Here is a 19,489-nt window from a genome sequence, read left to right on the forward strand (position 1 = left end):
ATGAACGAATAATTTAGTTGAGGTCCAGGTCATAACGGAAAAGGCCATTTTATATGATTAAATTGAACACGAGATTTTTAATTCAAACAATATAAAACACGCTATACTAATAATGATGTGACGTTTTTTTAATTTTGTTTTCTTTATTTATACCATTGAATGATGTTTAGAGGTGTTTAGACTTCCTAACAAAGATAAAACCGGTTTGTCCTAGAGGTGACAGTAGTTAAATTGATTAAAACCTGTTTGTCTTGGAGATGGTAATGTATTTTAAATGTATTGAATTAAAACAGGTTTGAGGTGGATTAGAAATGACAGTGTTATTTCTAAGACATTTACTGCGCATGAGTTTTACTGGGTTGAGGTGGATTAGAAATGACAATGTTATTTCTGAGCCAATTTGTATGCGCGCCGTTTTTGAATGGGGGTGGAGTGGAAGTGGCAGGGACATTTCTGGACATGGGGTGAAAATGACAGTGGAGTAGAAATGACAGTGGAGTAGAAATGACAGTGGAGTGGAAGTGGCATGTAAAAAAATTATGGTGGGTCCGGGGGTGGACATTTATTGCTACTGATGTTGTTTGTATCGCTGTTGTTGTTGTCTAGTTCAATTGGTACGATATTAGAAGAGTTGTTATTATTCGCGCATTTTGCACAAAATAATTCATTAGTGTCATTATCGAAAAATTGAGCGATACACTTGCTACATTTGGAGCATGGTTGATCATCAGTCTCCGAACTGAGAATCACAACGCAACATCTTTTCGATGGTAAAAGCGTTCGATAAAACTAAGTAAATGAGCCTCACAAAAATCTTTTCATAACAAAACAATGAAAATGGTTTGCTTGTCATAAACGGAATCATCTTCACATCTTTCTTGTCGATAGTTTTGAGATAATCAGTTTTTGAGTTCATATTTACACAATATGAACAGGAATGATATATTGAGCGCTCTAAATGGGCTGTATGGTGTGACTTTGATCGTGACCACAATCCAATTGATTATCATATCCAGTTATTTACTCAATCCCTAGATCAAACAAAACTCGAACATTCAAGTAAAAGGTTAGTAAATAATAGTCAAGAATGCTATACTCTCTTCTTCCGTAATCAAGAGAGAAATGATCAAAAGAGTCATAAGCATAAATATTGAAAGCTAATTATCACGATTACATGAGCTTTGAAAATTACTATCGAAATATTGTTTGGAAATTGTTTAAAGTAACTGTTGAGAGGTTTAAATTGGCACCACTACTTATCAATTGATCATTTGATGTAAATTTTTCTGTTGAAAATCAATTGACCTTCACGATGAATGTTTTTCTTTAGTTACTTTTTATCTTTTTCTTACCTTAATTTGTTTTATGTTTTATGTTATCTGTTTTTTTTCCAATAAAAAAACACTTGAAAATTTAGCTTATGAAAAGTTTATATAAAATTAATTCATTAATTAACTAATGATAACTAATAAGTAATAGCAATCAACTGAACCTGTTCGTTTTTCAAAAGACCAGTAAATTCTGTAATTTATTTCGTTGAAAATCATAGACTATCACGATGAATGTTTTTTGAATTACTTTTCATCTTTTTTCTAATTTTGATTAGTTTTTAATTACATTTCTCCTTTACCCTTTTCCCATGTAATTTTATTTCTTTCTCTATCTCTTTTGCAATTCAATTTTCCTCTGTGTATGTTAAGTGATAATCGGCGAAGTAATAGTAAATCTTTGAGTAACATGATGTCTGGTAATATTTCTAAGCCTCAATTAGTTTTACATTATCTAAATATTTATTGAGCAGATTAAAAATCTTTCAGGATTATAAATTCAGGATTTGTCGAAATCTGGTAAATTTTTAGGAGTAAAGTGATAATATATCAAATAAATAGTCTCCAACTGTAGATTAACCACTATTCCTTTATGAGTGGTCATTAAGCTACATTTAAACTTGTTATGGAAACATCCAAGCCTACTAAGGATTAATTTCACTATGGTGTTATAAACTTGATTGGTCGAGAAATCGAGTGATAAAGCTGAAAACTTCACCAACCTTTGTTATTCTCTAGATAAACGTGAATCAATCAAGCTCGCAGCCTTATTTTCGTCAGTGTTACCAAGTCTCAGGTCGTTCATAAATGTTTTTAGAATACAAGGCCAGGCCATTGCATTGTAATCTTCATTTTGTATGCTAAAAGCTTAGAAAATTTTCTATCAATTGATAGTTTATCTTCATTCTTCAAACACATTAGTATTAGATTTAGCATCTGATGAGTTTATTGATTGCGTTGTGAAAGTATTTCGATCCCTCGTTTCTATTGTTTTGATGATTGAATAGCTTGAGAAAAATACTTTTCATCTTGTTTAGAAAGTTGAGATTCCGATGCTAAAAGTTCAAAGGTTTCTTCATTTCGATGTTGATCCAATAATGTGTCCAATTTATTTTCATTCATTTTGTTTATCATTGATTTAAGGGAAAATGAGGTGTAAACATGAAATTGGAAGCAGGTGGATTTTTTCCTTTTGAGACTAATGGTATTTGTTTCGAGCAATAACTGGTTAGAATAAAATGTTCCACTTGAGCTTCGTTTTGTGTTTGTTCCTGTAACTCCTCTTTTTGAACTAATTCACGAGTTAAAATACTTTCAGGGAAGAAAGTATTGTGAATATCTTTTTGTACATTTTGTCGACTGTTTCATCGGTTGTCTTTTTATCACGAACTGATCTTCGTTTCATAGATAACTCAGGACTTGACCCGCGTGTCTTTCGCTTATTATTTTGATTTAGGGCTTCCTGGTGAGAACTGCGGATAGATCGAGAAGCATTGCCATTTGGGACAGGATTGAAAGAGATAGTGATTGATATTAACAAGTTTCGATCGACTTTATGTTCTGTCATTTTGTTTTTAACGTCTAGCAAGGCTGAAATGACAGATTTTAAAGAATTATAGCTGGTGTCATTGAGATCGAAACTTAAAGATCTCTGAACAACTTCTTGTTTTGCTTCACTTTCCTTTTGTCGCTCATGGAGTTGTTTTAAATTCTCCAGAACTTCTAAAAGTTTACTTTTTCTTTCTAAGCCTTGCTGGATTCCAATTTTTAGATAATTAAGACGGACAGGCAATTTGGATTCTAAAGATGGCGAAAGTTTCAACATCTCTGAGACTAATACACGAGCTTTAAAGTAATTGCCATCCTTCATTAATCCTTTGATTGCGAGTTGTAGACAATTATTGTGATCATTGAATAAGAAATAAAGACCCATTAAAGTGTCGAGAACAAACCAATTGTTTGGATCGATTCGATGAGCTGCTTGAAACATATTCGAGCAAACTGCAAATCTACTGACTGATTAAGTACTCGTTTACCAGTTTCAATTTATAGAGTAACATCACCACCAGCAATGGAAGAACAGTCGAGAAAATAATCCAAATCATTTCTTGTAAGTTGTTTTGATTCGTGAGGTTGACAAACTTTTGTTGGATACAGTTGATAAGATTGCTTGACTTACAGGGGCAGGATGGAGAGTTACATTCATTTTATGGCGAAGATGATATTTGATAAAGTCGTGAGTCAATTTAAGTATATTATCTGGAAAGAATGGACTATGATTAGACTTCCAATTCCGTGGGCCAGGAACCAACTCATGAAAATCAGTCTCTTCGATCCAGCTAAAACCGATTTTGTTAATTCAGGAATATTAGACGATTGGACGATCTCTTCAACCCACAGCCGTAATTTCGAGTCCGCAAGTTTATAGTTGAGTTTATCCGATTTGATTAGATTAATTATTCCAAGTTTATCACTGCGATTCAATAGATCCAAAAATTGTTTAACTTTGTCAGCTGCTTTATTTATTCGCTTATTCGCTGTAAATAAAGAGATAATACAAATGTTAAAGGTGCTAAGTAAATGCTGATGTACAATATCTCTTTGACCTATCCATAGAAAATCAAATTAAATTCAAGCTGAGTTCAGTTCAGTACGGTGATAGTATGATAAATAGACTCAAGAAGTATTTAATGGATAATAAAATAGATGAAGAATCAATATTTACTTTTATCATAATTTAATGGGAAGATGATCATATTAACCACGTTAAAGTCATTGTCGCCGCTAAATTTTCATCAATTAATCAATTAACTGATTTGTTGATTACATTCCTTGTAGATAAAAATCAAATATTCAAGTTAAAGGTTTTCAATAATATTCAAAAGTAGTACTCTCTTCTTTCATGATCAAGAAAGAAATGCACAGTGCGTCTAAAAGTAACTTTATGAACATTTATGAACATAAAAACGTCACTTTGATCATGACCTTAGTCTTACTTGTTGATCAATTGATTACTCATTCTCGTTACATAAAAATGTAAAATCTCTGGCTATAAAAATGCAATTGGAATCATCTCACATATTTTCCTGTCTATGACTTTGAGGTAATCAGCTTCGATGAGATCAGATTTACATAAGGCACATGGTCGGTTTTCTTGTTTACAACGATGACAAAATGTCTTTAAACATTTGTGAACATAAAAAACTTCACTTTGATCGTGATCACAGTCCAACTTGGTGATTGGTTGATTACTCATTCCTACTTATTACTTTCATCAAAAATATTCCCTGACTATAAAAAATCAAATATTCAAGATAAATGTTAGTCAATAAGAATTAAGAATCAAAACTCACTTCTTTTATGAGCAATAGGAAAATGATCAGAGGTTCTAAAGGTAACTTCAAGAACGTTCAGCATCATTAATTAGCATTTTCTATGTGATGAAACTTCAAATCTCTCCCCCCAAATCGTTTCCTTTGTCTCTTTCTTTTTCTCTAAAACAACAAAAACATCGATTTTTTTCAAAATTATTACGTCAGCATCGATCATCGTATATCTAAATAATCGCTCATCTCTAGGGTGAGTTCACAAGAAATTTTCTTTGCTATTACAGTTTAATTGTGGATTAAATTGTCCAACTGATTTGAGTAAACGATCTCTCTTTCTGCTAGCAAGCTAATTGCTAATGAATTTGATGACTCGCACATTCAAATATCAATTAACTTTATATTGTATTTTAATATTTTAGGCAACAGGTTAAATTTGACTAAATTATTTTCGTGAATTTGTAAACATTCAAAAAGAAAAGGAACAAAAACCAAAAGGTGCGCGACTCGAATGTTAATTAACCAGAATTTTCCTTCTTAATCCCAATTCATTTGGATGATATGTTTATCTATTCTTACTTTTTATTTGTACACATTCTCTGTATATCGGCTTTAATTGGCACCAAAGTGTCATGGTTTCTTTTCGCTGTTTAAATGTTAAATCAACTTCTCAAAAACATTTTCCAAGATTGGCCTGATCTATGTCACGAAGATATACACTTTTGATTAACAAGAAATTTTCTCTCAATAACAGTTTAATTGTCCAACTGATTTGAGTAAACGTTTTTCTTTCTCTTACAAGCTAATTTCTGATAAGTTTAATGACTCACATTCGATAATATCAATTACAGTTAATTGTATTTTAATACAAAAATAAACATAAAAGAAATTTCATTGTCCACTTCCGATCGCAAAGAATCTATTTTGACCAATAAAATATTAAAGTAACATTTTAATTCATTTCTCATACGACCAATCTCTTTATTGAATTAGGCCATATTTCGTTTTCTATCTCAATCGTATACTCATTTAGTTTTGTGTTCAATAGATTCAATCGCTTTTGTACATCAGCACGATAAATTTCAAGATTTTCGATAATATTTTCGACGAGTTCAATGTTCCACAAGAAACTTAAACGATTTTCTTGCCTGCACTCATCACAAAAAGTCTTCAAACATTTGTGAAAGAATAAGAGAAGGGGATAAAGAGATTCAAAGGTTGAATTGAGTGAAAGGTCGGCCAATGGATAAAAATGGAATGACCAAGGAAATATTCAAGAATTCGTTAAAGATTCTGGCTAATTTGAGAAATATTGTTAAAAAAATCATCATGGAAATGGATTAATAAAATTAATCAATTGTTACACATTCGACATGTTCTTCGAGAAATTGTTGAGCCTGTTGTTTATAAATAGGATATTCCATCAATTTGTTACAAATTCTCCTTACATCCTCTTTAATTTGATCTAAATTGTTACGATTTCCTTTTGCTTTTGCAATTCGACTTTCGTAAACGTTGAAACAATTTTCCATTGCTTGTTTTCCAAGATAGATACGATCGGTTTCACGAAGAAACTTTGCTACTCAATTCTGATGAAACCAAAAGCGTTGTGATTTCAAACAATTGTTCAGCATCTCCCAAATTCTTGTTTACATTAATCAATAACTGACTTGATCGAAGCATATGAGTGACGTAACTTCCTGGTCTCTCTAATATGTCATCTGGTGTCGTTTGAATAGGAATAGACGCGAAGATACAGTCAAGTCAAAAGACCTTCAAACGTACATTCTGAAGCAGTTGAACTTTCCTCATCTGATGAAAAGCCTTGTGAAGAAGTTGGAAATTGAAATGATTTTGTAAGTACCTTTGTGAGAATCGATAGTCTTTAGTCAGAAAATAATGATGAGCAATTCGATAGAGTGATTTGTAATGCCGATGATAATCTTCTAAAATGTAAAGAATCTCTTCAAGACACATTTGTACTATTCTGGTGAATAGTTTCTCACTGTCACTTTCGAGGATTCCATCATGGACCAGAGTAACCAAATCAGTCACCGTTTCGTTGGCATCTTCCATAATTTCATCATCTGTTTCATCTCTTGGATTAAACTTAGCAACGTAATAGCTTTTTTCAGCACGAATTAGAAACAACATGATCTGTGATAATATTTTTGCTGGCGGAGTTTTGTGCCTATAAATATACTTGAGGACACAAGCGTGAATACGATAGTGAAATTCGGCGCGAAAACACATATCATTGACATTACTACTGTTACTTAGTATTGCTGGACTTGAGAGCATATGAAGCTTAGATAATTCATAATATCGAAGTGTTTGTAAGATGTTACTTCTTTCAGCGATTTTTCCTAAGAAATAATAATTCATCCAAATTTCATCAGCATCACCAAATTTGTTAGCTGATTCGAAGCAAACTCGAGCTTGATCTAAGAATTGCTTTCGCCGTTGATTCATTGCTTCTTTTCTCGAATTTTCCAAAACTGGTCCAAATTTTATGACTCGAGAAATATAACTCGCGATGTTATAAGCACACTTTCCATATTTAATCATTAATTTAGATTCACCTTCTTTAAGTCGAAGTGCTTCATTGTAACATCGACTTGCTTTCTCTCCCAAAAGCAACACTTCATCAATAGCTGAGTAGAAAACTTGACAACTCTGTTTCAAAAGAAATTAGAGATTGGTTAAAGATCAGAATTTTAGCAAAATAAACATAAGATTAAATACTCACTGGCAAAGAATAGCAATGGTAGATTAGATTTTTCATTGCGAGAGTACAACCAGCCCATGAATCAAATCGATTGCAATTTAAAGTTAGATCAAGAATATAAAATTTGATGGCTTCTCTGCGAATTAGATGAATAATATTAAGAAACGTTTAAATTTGCTAGCTATTAAATGAATTAACTTACCGAACCTCTTTGTTTTTCAAGTAATAATCAGCTAAATAATAGTAAAGATCTTGAGTAACATGATTTTTTGGAATAATTGTAGGCTCAATTGATTTTCCATGATCGATATATTCTTTGATAGAATTGGAAAATCTTTCAGGATTTAAATTGTCAGGGACCAAGGGAAGCAAATTGCGTAACATTTCCTCAATATTTGAGCCAATCGATTTACTTGTTTCACTATCAAAAGTTGGTAAAGTTTTAGGAATGAAGTGATTGTAAATAGTACGAATGTCCTTCCAACGTAGAGTAACTCTCGCTTCATGATGAGAGATAAGGAAGCTACATTTCAATTGATTGTAGAAACAACCAAGACAGCTGTTGATTAGTCTCTCTTTCTTTTGTTACATTGATTAATCAGATAATCTAATGATAGAGATAAAAACTCTCCATTGTTATCACCACAAGCACCTCCATGACCTAAATAATCGTGAACTGAACCAATCAAACCGGTGATTTTTCCTTCGTCAGTTTTACCAACTCGCATTTCATTTATAAATGTTTGTAGAATACAAGTCCAGGCCATTGCATTGTAGTCTTTAGTCCCTAATTTGAGCAAATTAATGGCCAACTCTCGATCAATTGATAGTTTATTTCCATTCTTTAAACAAGCTCGTAACAGTTTTAACAATCGATCAGTTAATTGTTTACTTTTAGCAATTATCTCGATCCCTCGTTTCCATTGTTTTGCAGACTGAATAGCCTGACAAAGGTACACTTCTTCTTGTCTAGAGAGCTCAGATTTAGATGCTAATAGTTCAACAATTTCTTCGTGTCGATGTTGATCCAATAATGTGTCCAATTTATTTTCATTCATCTTGTTTATCATTGATTTAAGAATAGATGAACTGTAAACTGTTTGATTTGTTGTTTGAACCAATTTAAGGTTAGATTTTTCGAAAACTTCATTTGCCATTAGAAGATAATCAACTTTAGATTCTTTGATTCCTCGAAGAATCAAAGACGAATGAAAATTTATCATAATCGTTGGGATTCAATAAATCTCGTAGATATGGAACTGATTCAGTCAAAAATATTGCTTCAGGTTGATTAAACTTCACTTCATTGGCAGTTAAGATTAAGTTTGTCTCTTCTGGTGTTATGTTCTTGATTGAAATAGTTGAAAGCAGCGGATAACATTTTCGATGGATTCCATACAGATCCATGAAATTGGAAGGTAATTTGATTAAATCTGCTTGGTCTGCTATTTCGTAGAGAAGATCAGAGATAAGCAGGTGGATTTGTTTTCCTTTGAGACGAATGGTATTTGTTTCGAGCGATAACGGGTTAGAATAAAATGTTCCACTTGAGCTTCGTTCTGTGTTTGTTCCTGTAACTCCTCTTCTTGGACTATTTCACGAGTTAAAATACTTTTGGGGAACATGAAGAAAATCTTTTTGTACATATTGTCGACTGTTGCATCGGTTGTCTTTTTATCACGAACTGATCTTCGTTTCATAGATAACTCAGGACTTGACCCGCGTGTCTTTCGCTTATTATTTTGATTTAGGGTTTCCTTGTGAGAACTTCGGATAGACCGAGGAGCATTGCCATTTGGGACAGGATTGGAAGAGATAGTGATTGATATTAACGAATTCGGATCGACTTTATGTTCTGTCATTTTGTTTTTAACGTCTAGCAAGGCTGAAATGACAGATTTTAAAGAATTATAGCTGGTGTCATTGAGATCGAAACTTAAAGATCTCTGAACAACTTCTTGTTTTGCTTCACTTTCCTTTTGTCGCTCATGGAGTTGTTTTAAATTCTCCAGAACTTCTAAAAGTTTACTTTTTCTTTCTAAGCCTTGCTGGATTCCAATTTTTTAGATAATTAAGACGGACAGGCAATTTGGATTCTAAAGATGGCGAAAGTTTCAACATCTCTGAGACTAATACACGAGCTTTAAAGTAATTGCCATCCTTCATTAATCCTTTGATTGCGAGTTGTAGACAATTATTGTGATCATTGAATAAGAAATAAAGACCCATTAAAGTGTCGAGAACAAACCAATTGTTTGGATCGATTCGATGAGCTGCTTCGAAACATATTCGAGCAAACTGCAAATCTACTGACTGATTAAGTACTCGTTTACCAGTTTCAATTTATAGAGTAACATCACCACCAGCAATGGAAGAACAGTCGAGAAAATAATCCAAATCATTTCTTGTAAGTTGTTTTGATTCGTGAGGTTGACAAACTTTTGTTGGATACAGTTGATAAGATTGCTTGACTTACAGGGGCAGGATGGAGAGTTACATTCATTTTTATGGCGAAGATGATATTTGATAAAGTCGTGAGTCAATTTAAGTATATTATCTGGAAAGAATGGACTATGATTAGACTTCCAATTCCGTGGGCCAGGAACCAACTCATGAAAATCAGTCTCTTCGATCCAGCTAAAACCGATTTTGTTAATTCAGGAATATTAGACGATTGGACGATCTCTTCAACCCACAGCCGTAATTTCGAGTCCGCAAGTTTATAGTTGAGTTTATCCGATTTGATTAGATTAATTATTCCAAGTTTATCACTGCGATTCAATAGATCCAAAAATTGTTTAACTTTGTCAGCTGCTTTATTTATTCGCTTATTCGCTGTAAATAAAGAGATAATACAAATGTTAAAGGTGCTAAGTAAATGCTGATGTACAATATCTCTTTGACCTATCCATAGAAAATCAAATTAAATTCAAGCTGAGTTCAGTTCAGTACGGTGATAGTATGATAAATAGACTCAAGAAGTATTTAATGGATAATAAAATAGATGAAGAATCAATATTTACTTTTATCATAATTTAATGGGAAGATGATCATATTAACCACGTTAAAGTCATTGTCGCCGCTAAATTTTCATCAATTAATCAATTAACTGATTTGTTGATTACACATTCCTTGTAGATAAAAAATCAAATATTCAAGTTAAAGGTTTTCAATAATATTCAAAAAGTAGTACTCTCTTCTTTCATGATCAAGAAAGAAATGCACAGTGCGTCTAAAAGTAACTTTATGAACATTTATGAACATAAAAAACGTCACTTTGATCATGACCTTAGTCTTACTTGTTGATCAATTGATTACTCATTCTCGTTACATAAAAAATGTAAAAATCTCTGGCTATAAAAAATGCAATTGGAATCATCTCCACATATTTTCCTGTCTATGACTTTGAGGTAATCAGCTTCGATGAGATCAGATTTACATAAGGCACATGGTCGGTTTTCTTGTTTACAACGATGACAAAATGTCTTTAAACATTTGTGAACATAAAAAACTTCACTTTGATCGTGATCACAGTCCAACTTGTGATTGGTTGATTACTCATTCCTACTTATTACTTTCATCAAAAATATTCCTGACTATAAAAATCAAATATTCAAGATAAATGTTAGTCAATAAGAATTAAGAATCAAAACTCACTTCTTTTATGAGCAATAGGAAAATGATCAGAGGTTCTAAAGGTAACTTCAAGAACGTTCAGCATCATTAATTAGCATTTTCTATGTGATGAAACTTCAAATCTCTCCCCAAATCGTTTCCTTTGTCTCTTTTCTCTAAAACAACATCGATTTTTTCAAAATTATTACGTCAGCATTCATCATCGTATATCTAAACAATCGCTCATCTCTAGGGTGAGTTCACAAGAAATTTTCCTTGCTACTACAGTTTAATTGTGGATTAAATTATCCAAATGATTTGAGTAAACGATCTCTCTTGCTGCTAGCAAGCTAATTGCTAATGAATTTGATGACTCGCATTCAAATATCAATTAACTTTATATTGTATTTTAATATTTTAGGCAACAGGTTAAATTTGACTAAATTATTTTCGTGAATTTGTAAACATTCAAAAAGAAAAGGAACAAAAACCAAAAGGCGCGCGACTCGAATGTTAATTAACCAGAATTTTCCTTCTTAATCCCAATTCATTTGGATGATATGTTTATCTATTCTTACTTTTTATTTGTACACATTCTCTGTATATCGGCTTTAATTGGCACCAAAGTGTCATGGTTTCTTTTCGCTGTTTAAATGTTAAATCAACTTCTCAAAAACATTTTCCAAGATTGGCCTGATCTATGTCACGAAGATATACACTTTTGATTAACAAGAAATTTTCTCTCAATAACAGTTTAATTGTCCAACTGATTTGAGTAAACGTTTTTCTTTCTCTTACAAGCTAATTTCTGATAAGTTTAATGACTCACACATTCGATAATATCAATTACAGTTAATTGTATTTTAATACAAAAAATAAACATAAAAAGAAATTTCATTGTCCACTTCCGATCGCAAAGAATCTATTTTGACCAATAAAATATTAAAGTAACATTTTAATTCATTTCTCATACGACCAATCTCTTTATTGAATTAGCCATATTTCGTTTTCTATCTCAATCGTATACTCATTTAGTTTTGTGTTCAATAGATTCAATCGCTTTTGTACATCAGCACGATAAATTTCAAGATTTTCGATAATATTTTCGACGAGTTCAATGTTCCACAAGAAACTTAAACGATTTTCTTGCCTGCACTCATCACAAAAGTCTTCAAACATTTGTGAAAGAATAAGAGAAGGATAAAGAGATTCAAAGGTTGAATTGAGTGAAAGGTCGGCCAATGGATAAAAATGGAATGACCAAGGAAATATTCAAGAATTCGTTAAAGATTCTGGCTAATTTGAGAAATATTGTTAAAAAAAATCTTTCATCATGGAAATGGATTAATAAAATTAATCAATTGTTACACATTCGACATGTTCTTCGAGAAATTGTTGAGCCTGTTGTTTATAAATAGGATATTCCATCAATTTGTTACAAATTCTCCTTACATCCTCTTTAATTTGATCTAAATTGTTACGATTTCCTTTTGCTTTTGCAATTCGACTTTCGTAAACGTTGAAACAATTTTCCATTGCTTGTTTTCCAAGATAGATACGATCGGTTTCACGAAGAAATCCTTTGCTACTCAATTCTGATGAAACCAAAAGCGTTGTGATTTCAAACAATTGTTCAGCATCTCCCAAATTCTTGTTTACATTAATCAATAACTGACTTGATCGAAGCATATGAGTGACGTAACTTCCTGGTCTCTCTAATATGTCATCTGGTGTCGTTTGAATAGGAATAGACGCGAAGATACAGTCAAGTCAAAAGACCTTCAAACGTACATTCTGAAGCAGTTGAACTTTCCTCATCTGATGAAAAGCCTTGTGAAGAAGTTGGAAATTGAAATGATTTTGTAAGTACCTTTGTGAGAATCGATAGTCTTTAGTCAGAAAATAATGATGAGCAATTCGATAGAGTGATTTGTAATGCCGATGATAATCTTCTAAAATGTAAAGAATCTCTTCAAGACACATTTGTACTATTCTGGTGAATAGTTTCTCACTGTCACTTTCGAGGATTCCATCATGGACCAGAGTAACCAAATCAGTCACCGTTTCGTTGGCATCTTCCATAATTTCATCATCTGTTTCATCTCTTGGATTAAACTTAGCAACGTAATAGCTTTTTTCAGCACGAATTAGAAACAACATGATCTGTGATAATATTTTTGCTGGCGGAGTTTTGTGCCTATAAATATACTTGAGGACACAAGCGTGAATACGATAGTGAAATTCGGCGCGAAAACACATATCATTGACATTACTACTGTTACTTAGTATTGCTGGACTTGAGAGCATATGAAGCTTAGATAATTCATAATATCGAAGTGTTTGTAAGATGTTACTTCTTTCAGCGATTTTTCCTAAGAAATAATAATTCATCCAAATTTCATCAGCATCACCAAATTTGTTAGCTGATTCGAAGCAAACTCGAGCTTGATCTAAGAATTGCTTTCGCCGTTGATTCATTGCTTCTTTTCTCGAATTTTCCAAAACTGGTCCAAATTTTATGACTCGAGAAATATAACTCGCGATGTTATAAGCACTTTCCATATTTAATCATTAATTTAGATTCACCTTCTTTAAGTCGAAGTGCTTCATTGTAACATCGACTTGCTTTCTCTCAAAAGCAACACTTCATCAATAGCTGAGAAAACTTGACAACTCTGTTTCAAAAGAAATTAGAGATTGGTTAAAGATCAGAATTTTAGCAAAATAAACATAAGATTAAATACTCACTGGCAAAGAATAGCAATGGTAGATTAGATTTTTCATTGCGAGAGTACAACCAGCCCATGAATCAAATCGATTGCAATTTAAAGTTAGATCAAGAATATAAAATTTGATGGCTTCTCTGCGAATTAGATGAATAATATTAAGAAACGTTTAAATTTGCTAGCTATTAAATGAATTAACTTACCGAACCTCTTTGTTTTTCAAGTAATAATCAGCTAAATAATAGTAAAGATCTTGAGTAACATGATTTTTTGGAATAATTGTAGGCTCAATTGATTTTCCATGATCGATATATTCTTTGATAGAATTGGAAAATCTTTCAGGATTTAAATTGTCAGGGACCAAGGGAAGCAAATTGTAACATTTCCTCAATATTTGAGCCAATCGATTTACTTGTTTCACTATCAAAAGTTGGTAAAGTTTTAGGAATGAAGTGATTGTAAATAGTACGAATGTCCTTCCAACGTAGAGTAACTCGCTTCATGATGAGAGATAAGGAAGCTACATTTCAATTGATTGTAGAAACAACCAAGACAGCTGTTGATTAGTCTCTCTTTCTTTTTGTTACATTGATTAATCAGATAATCTAATGATAGAGATAAAAACTCTCCATTGTTATCACCACAAGCACCTCCATGACCTAAATAATCGTGAACTGAACCAATCAAACCGGTGATTTTTCCTTCGTCAGTTTTACCAACTCGCATTTCATTTATAAATGTTTGTAGAATACAAGTCCAGGCCATTGCATTGTAGTCTTTAGTCCCTAATTTGAGCAAATTAATGGCCAACTCTCGATCAATTGATAGTTTATTTCCATTCTTTAAACAAGCTCGTAACAGTTTTAACAATCGATCAGTTAATTGTTTACTTTTAGCAATTATCTCGATCCCTCGTTTCTATTGTTTTGATGATTGAATAGCTTGAGAAAATACTTTTCATCTTGTTTAGAAAGTTGAGATTCCGATGCTAAAAGTTCAAAGGTTTCTTCATTTCGATGTTGATCCAATAATGTGTCCAATTTATTTTCATTCATTTTGTTTATCATTGATTTAAGGAAAATGAGGTGTAAACATGAAATTGGAAGCAGGTGGATTTTTCCTTTGAGACTAATGGTATTTGTTTCGAGCAATAACTGGTTAGAATAAAATGTTCCACTTGAGCTTCGTTTTGTGTTTGTTCCTGTAACTCCTCTTTTGAACTAATTCACGAGTTAAAATACTTTCAGGAAGAAAGTATTGTGAATATCTTTTGTACATTTTGTCGACTGTTTCATCGGTTGTCTTTTATCACGAACTGATCTCCTTTTGACAGATAACTCAGGACTTGACCCGCGTGTCTTTCGCTTATTATTTTGATTTAGGGCTTCCTGGTGAGAACAATCAATAGATCGAGACGCATTGCCATTTAGGACAGGATTGGAAGAGATAGTGATTGATATTAACAAGTTTCGATCGACTTTATGTTCTGTCATTTTGTTTTAACGTCTATCAAGGCTGAAATGACAGATTTTAAAGAATTATAGCTGGTGTCATTGAGATCGAAACTTAAAGATCTCTGAACAACTTGTTTTGCTTCACTTTCCTTTTGTCGCTCATGGAGTTGTTTTAAATTCTCCAGAACTTCTAAAAGTTTACTTTTTCTTTCTAAGCCTTGCTGGATTCCAATTTTTAGATAATTAAGACGGACAGGCAATTTGGATTCTAAAGATGGCGAAAGTTTCAACATCTCTGAGACTAATACACGAGCTTTAAAGTAATTGCCATCCTTCATTAATCCTTTGATTGCGAGTTGTAGACAATTATTGTGATCATTGAATAAGAAATAAAGACCCATTAAAGTGTCGAGAACAAACCAATTGTTTGCATCGATTCGATGAGCTTCTTCAAAACATATTCGGGCAAACGTCAAATCTACTGCTTGATTAAGAGCTCGTTTACCAGTTTCAATTTATAGAGTAACATCACCACCAGCAATTGAAGAACAGTCGAGAAAATAATCCAGATTAGTTTTAGAAACTTGCTTTTGATTCATAAATTTAACAAATTTTGTTTGAATATTGTAGATGAGATTGTTTGATTTACAGTAGCAGGATAAAGATTTACATTCATTTTATGGCGAAGATGATATTTGATAAAGTCGTGAGTCAATTTAAGTAGATTATCTGGAAAGAATGGACTATGATTAGACTTCCAATTCCGTGGCCAGGAACCAACTCATGAAAATCAGTCTCTTCGATCCAGTTAAAACCCGATTTTGTTAATTCAGGAATATTATACGATTGAACGATCTCTTCAACCCACAGCCGTAATTTCAGTCCACAAGTTTATAGTTGAGTTTATCCGACTTGATTAAATTGACCATTCAAGTTAGGTTAAATTATAGAGTTCGCTTATTTCTAGGGTGAATTCACAAGAAATTTTCCTTGCTACTACAGTTGATTGTAGATTAAATTATCCAAATAATTTGAGTAAACGATCTCTCTTTCTGCTAGCAAGCTAATTGCTAATGAATTTGATGACTCGCATATTCAAATATCAATTAACTTTATATTGTATTTTAATATTTTAGGCAACAGGTTAAATTTGACTAAATTATTTTCGTGAATTTGTAAACATTCAAAAGAAAAGGAACAAAACCAAAAGGCGCGACTCGAATGTTAATTAACCAGAATTTTCCTTCTTAATCCCAATTCATTTGGATGATATGTTTATCTATTCTTACTTTTTATTTGTACATTCTCTGTATATCGGCTTTAATTGGCACCAAAGTGTCATGGTTTCTTTTCGCTGTTTAAATGTTAAATCAACTTCTCAAAACATTTTCCAAGATTGGCCTGATCTATGTCACGAAGATATACACTTTTGATTAACAAGAAATTTTCTCTCAATAACAGTTTAATTGTCCAACTGATTTGAGTAAACGATCTTTCTTGCTGCTAACAAGCTAATGAATTTGATGACTCGCATTCAAATATCAATTAACTTTATATTGTATTTTAATATTTTAGGCAACAGGTTAAATTTGACTAAATTATTTTCGTGAATTTGTAAACATTCAAAAGAAAAGGAACAAAACCAAAAGGCGCGACTCGAATGTTAATTAACCAGAATTTTCCTTCTTAATCCCAATTCATTTGGATGATATGTTTATCTATTCTTACTTTTTATTTGTACACATTCTCTGTATATCGGCTTTAATTGGCACCAAAGTGTCATGGTTTCTTTTCGCTGTTTAAATGTTAAATCAACTTCTCAAAAACATTTTCCAAGATTGGCCTGATCTATGTCACGAAGATATACACTTTTGATTAACAAGAAATTTTCTCTCAATAACAGTTTAATTGTCCAACTGATTTGAGTAAACGTTTTCTTTCTCTTACAAGCTAATTTCTGATAAGTTTAATGACTCACATTCGATAATATCAATTACAGTTAATTGTATTTTAATACAAAAATAAACATAAAAGAAATTTCATTGTCCACTTCCGATCGCAAAGAATCTATTTTGACCAATAAAATATTAAAGTAACATTTTAATTCATTTCATACGACCAATCTCTTTATTGAATTAGCCATATTTCGTTTTCTATCTCAATCGTATACTCATTTAGTTTTGTGTTCAATAGATTCAATCGCTTTTGTACATCAGCACGATAAATTTCAAGATTTTCGATAATATTTTCGACGAGTTCAATGTTCCACAAGAAACTTAAACGATTTTCTTGCCTGCACTCATCACAAAAGTCTTCAAACATTTGTGAAAGAATAAGAGAAGGATAAAGAGATTCAAAGGTTGAATTGAGTGAAAGGTCGGCCAATGGATAAAATGGAATGACCAAGGAAATATTCAAGAATTCGTTAAAGATTCTGGCTAATTTGAGAAATATTGTTAAAAAATCTTTCATCATGGAAATGGATTAATAAAATTAATCAATTGTTACATTCGACATGTTCTTCGAGAAATTGTTGAGCCTGTTGTTTATAAATAGGATATTCCATCAATTTGTTACAAATTCTCCTTACATCCTCTTTAATTTGATCTAAATTGTTACGATTTCCTTTGCTTTTGCAATTCGACTTTCGTAAACGTTGAAACAATTTTCCATTGCTTGTTTTCCAAGATAGATACGATCGGTTTCACGAAGAAACTTTGCTACTCAATTCTGATGAAACCAAAAGCGTTGTGATTTCAAACAATTGTTCAGCATCTCCCAAATTCTTGTTTACATTAATCAATAACTGACTTGATCGAAGCATATGAGTGACGTAACTTCCTGGTCTCTAATATGTCATCTGGTGTCGTTTGAATAGGAATAGACGCGAAGATACAGTCAAGTCAAAAGACCTTCAAACGTACATTCTGAAGCAGTTGAACTTTCCTCATCTGATGAAAAGCCTTGTGAAGAAGTTGGAAATTGAAATGATTTTGTAAGTACCTTTTGAGAATCGATAGTCTTTAGTCAGAAAATAATGATGAGCAATTCGATAGAGTGATTTGTAATGCCGATGATAATCTTCTAAAATGTAAAGAATCTCTTCAAGACACATTTGTACTATTCTGGTGAATAGTTTCTCACTGTCACTTTCGAGGATTCCATCATGGACCAGAGTAACCAAATCAGTCACCACTTCATTGACATCTTCCATGATTTCTTCGTCCGTGAATTCATCACTTGGCAGTTCCATTTGCTCAACGAAAAAGCTCCTTTCAGCACGAGTTAAAAACGCCATAATTTGTGATAATGTTTTCGGGGACAATTTATCGCTATTGCGTCGGATGTATTTAAGAACACTGGAATGAATTCGATAATGGACTTCTAGAGCTTCGATTTCATAGCGGGTATAATATGAACTATAATAACCGAGTCTACAAGGATAAGTTGCTCCAGTTAAGGCCAAATGCAGGTCAGATAATTCATAATATCGAAGTGTTTGTAAGATGTTACTTTCAGCGATTTTTCCCAAGTAATAATAGTTAAGCCAAATTTTATCGGCATCAATATTGTTTGCCGATTCAAAGCAAACTCGAGCTTGATCTAAAATTGCTTTCGCCGTTGATTCATTGCTTCTTTTCTCGAATTTTCCAAAACTGGTCCAAATTTTATGACTCGAGAAATATAACTCGCAATGTCATAAGCACACTTTCCATATTTAATCATTAATTTAGATTCACCTTCTTTAAGTCGAAGTGCTTCATTGTAACATCGACTTGCTTTCTCTCCCAAAAGCAACACTTCATCAATAGCTGAGTAGAAAACTTGACAACTCTGTTTCAAAAGAAATTAGAGATTGGTTAAAGATCAGAATTTTAGCAAAATAAACATAAGATTAAATACTCACTGGCAAAGAATAGCAATGGTAGATTAGATTTTTCATTGCGAGAGTACAACCAGCCCATGAATCAAATCGATTGCAATTTAAAGTTAGATCAAGAATATAAAATTTGATGGCTTCTCTGCGAATTAGATGAATAATATTAAGAAACGTTTAAATTTGCTAGCTATTAAATGAATTAACTTACCGAACCTCTTTGTTTTTCAAGTAATAATAGTTAAGCCAAATTTTATCGGCATCAATATTGTTTGCCGATTCAAAGCAAACTCGAGCCTGCTCGTAAAATCGTTTACGATGTTGTTTCATTTCTTCTCGATTTAAGTTCTCTGTCCAAATCTCTTTACTCGAGAAATATAACTCGCAATGTCATAAGCACACTTTCCATATTTAATCATTAATTTAGATTCACCT

General features: G+C 32.4%; 1 protein-coding gene and 1 long non-coding RNA gene across 2 annotated transcripts; both read right to left on the reverse strand.

The window, feature by feature from the left end:
- Positions 1-3,850: 3,850 nt before the first annotated feature.
- LOC128394285 (calcineurin-binding protein cabin-1-like) lies at positions 3,851-7,915 on the reverse strand. The gene is made up of 4 exons (XM_053354591.1): positions 7,585-7,915; positions 7,404-7,518; positions 6,440-7,330; positions 3,851-3,934 (listed from the first exon to the last, which is right to left on the reverse strand). Exons 1-4 carry the CDS (start codon positions 7,764-7,766, stop codon positions 3,851-3,853), a joined length of 1,272 nt encoding a protein of 423 aa, XP_053210566.1. The 5' UTR covers positions 7,767-7,915.
- A 10,972-nt stretch (positions 7,916-18,887) lies between these two features.
- Positions 18,888-19,284, reverse strand: LOC128394268 (uncharacterized). The gene is made up of 3 exons (XR_008326339.1): positions 19,266-19,284; positions 19,085-19,199; positions 18,888-19,011 (listed from the first exon to the last, which is right to left on the reverse strand). It is a non-coding gene; the product is annotated as an uncharacterized LOC128394268 (long non-coding RNA).
- Between the last annotated feature and the right edge of the window lie 205 nt (positions 19,285-19,489).

Source organism: Panonychus citri, unplaced genomic scaffold (genome assembly GCF_014898815.1).
Source record: "Panonychus citri isolate SS breed McGregor unplaced genomic scaffold, ASM1489881v1 Contig00019, whole genome shotgun sequence".
Taxonomy (NCBI): Eukaryota; Metazoa; Arthropoda; class Arachnida; order Trombidiformes; family Tetranychidae; genus Panonychus; species Panonychus citri.

Coding starts and splice junctions, on each gene's coding strand:
- LOC128394285 (XM_053354591.1), bottom strand. CDS start 7,766: ATGTTACGCAATTTGCTTCCCTTGGTCCCTGACAATTTAAATCCTGAA. Junction 7,519..7,584: donor TTGAAAAACAAAGAGGTTCG/GTAAGTTAATTC, acceptor TCTAATTCGCAG/AGAAGCCATCAAATTTTATA. Junction 7,331..7,403: donor ACCATTGCTATTCTTTGCCA/GTGAGTATTTAA, acceptor CTTTTGAAACAG/AGTTGTCAAGTTTTCTACTC.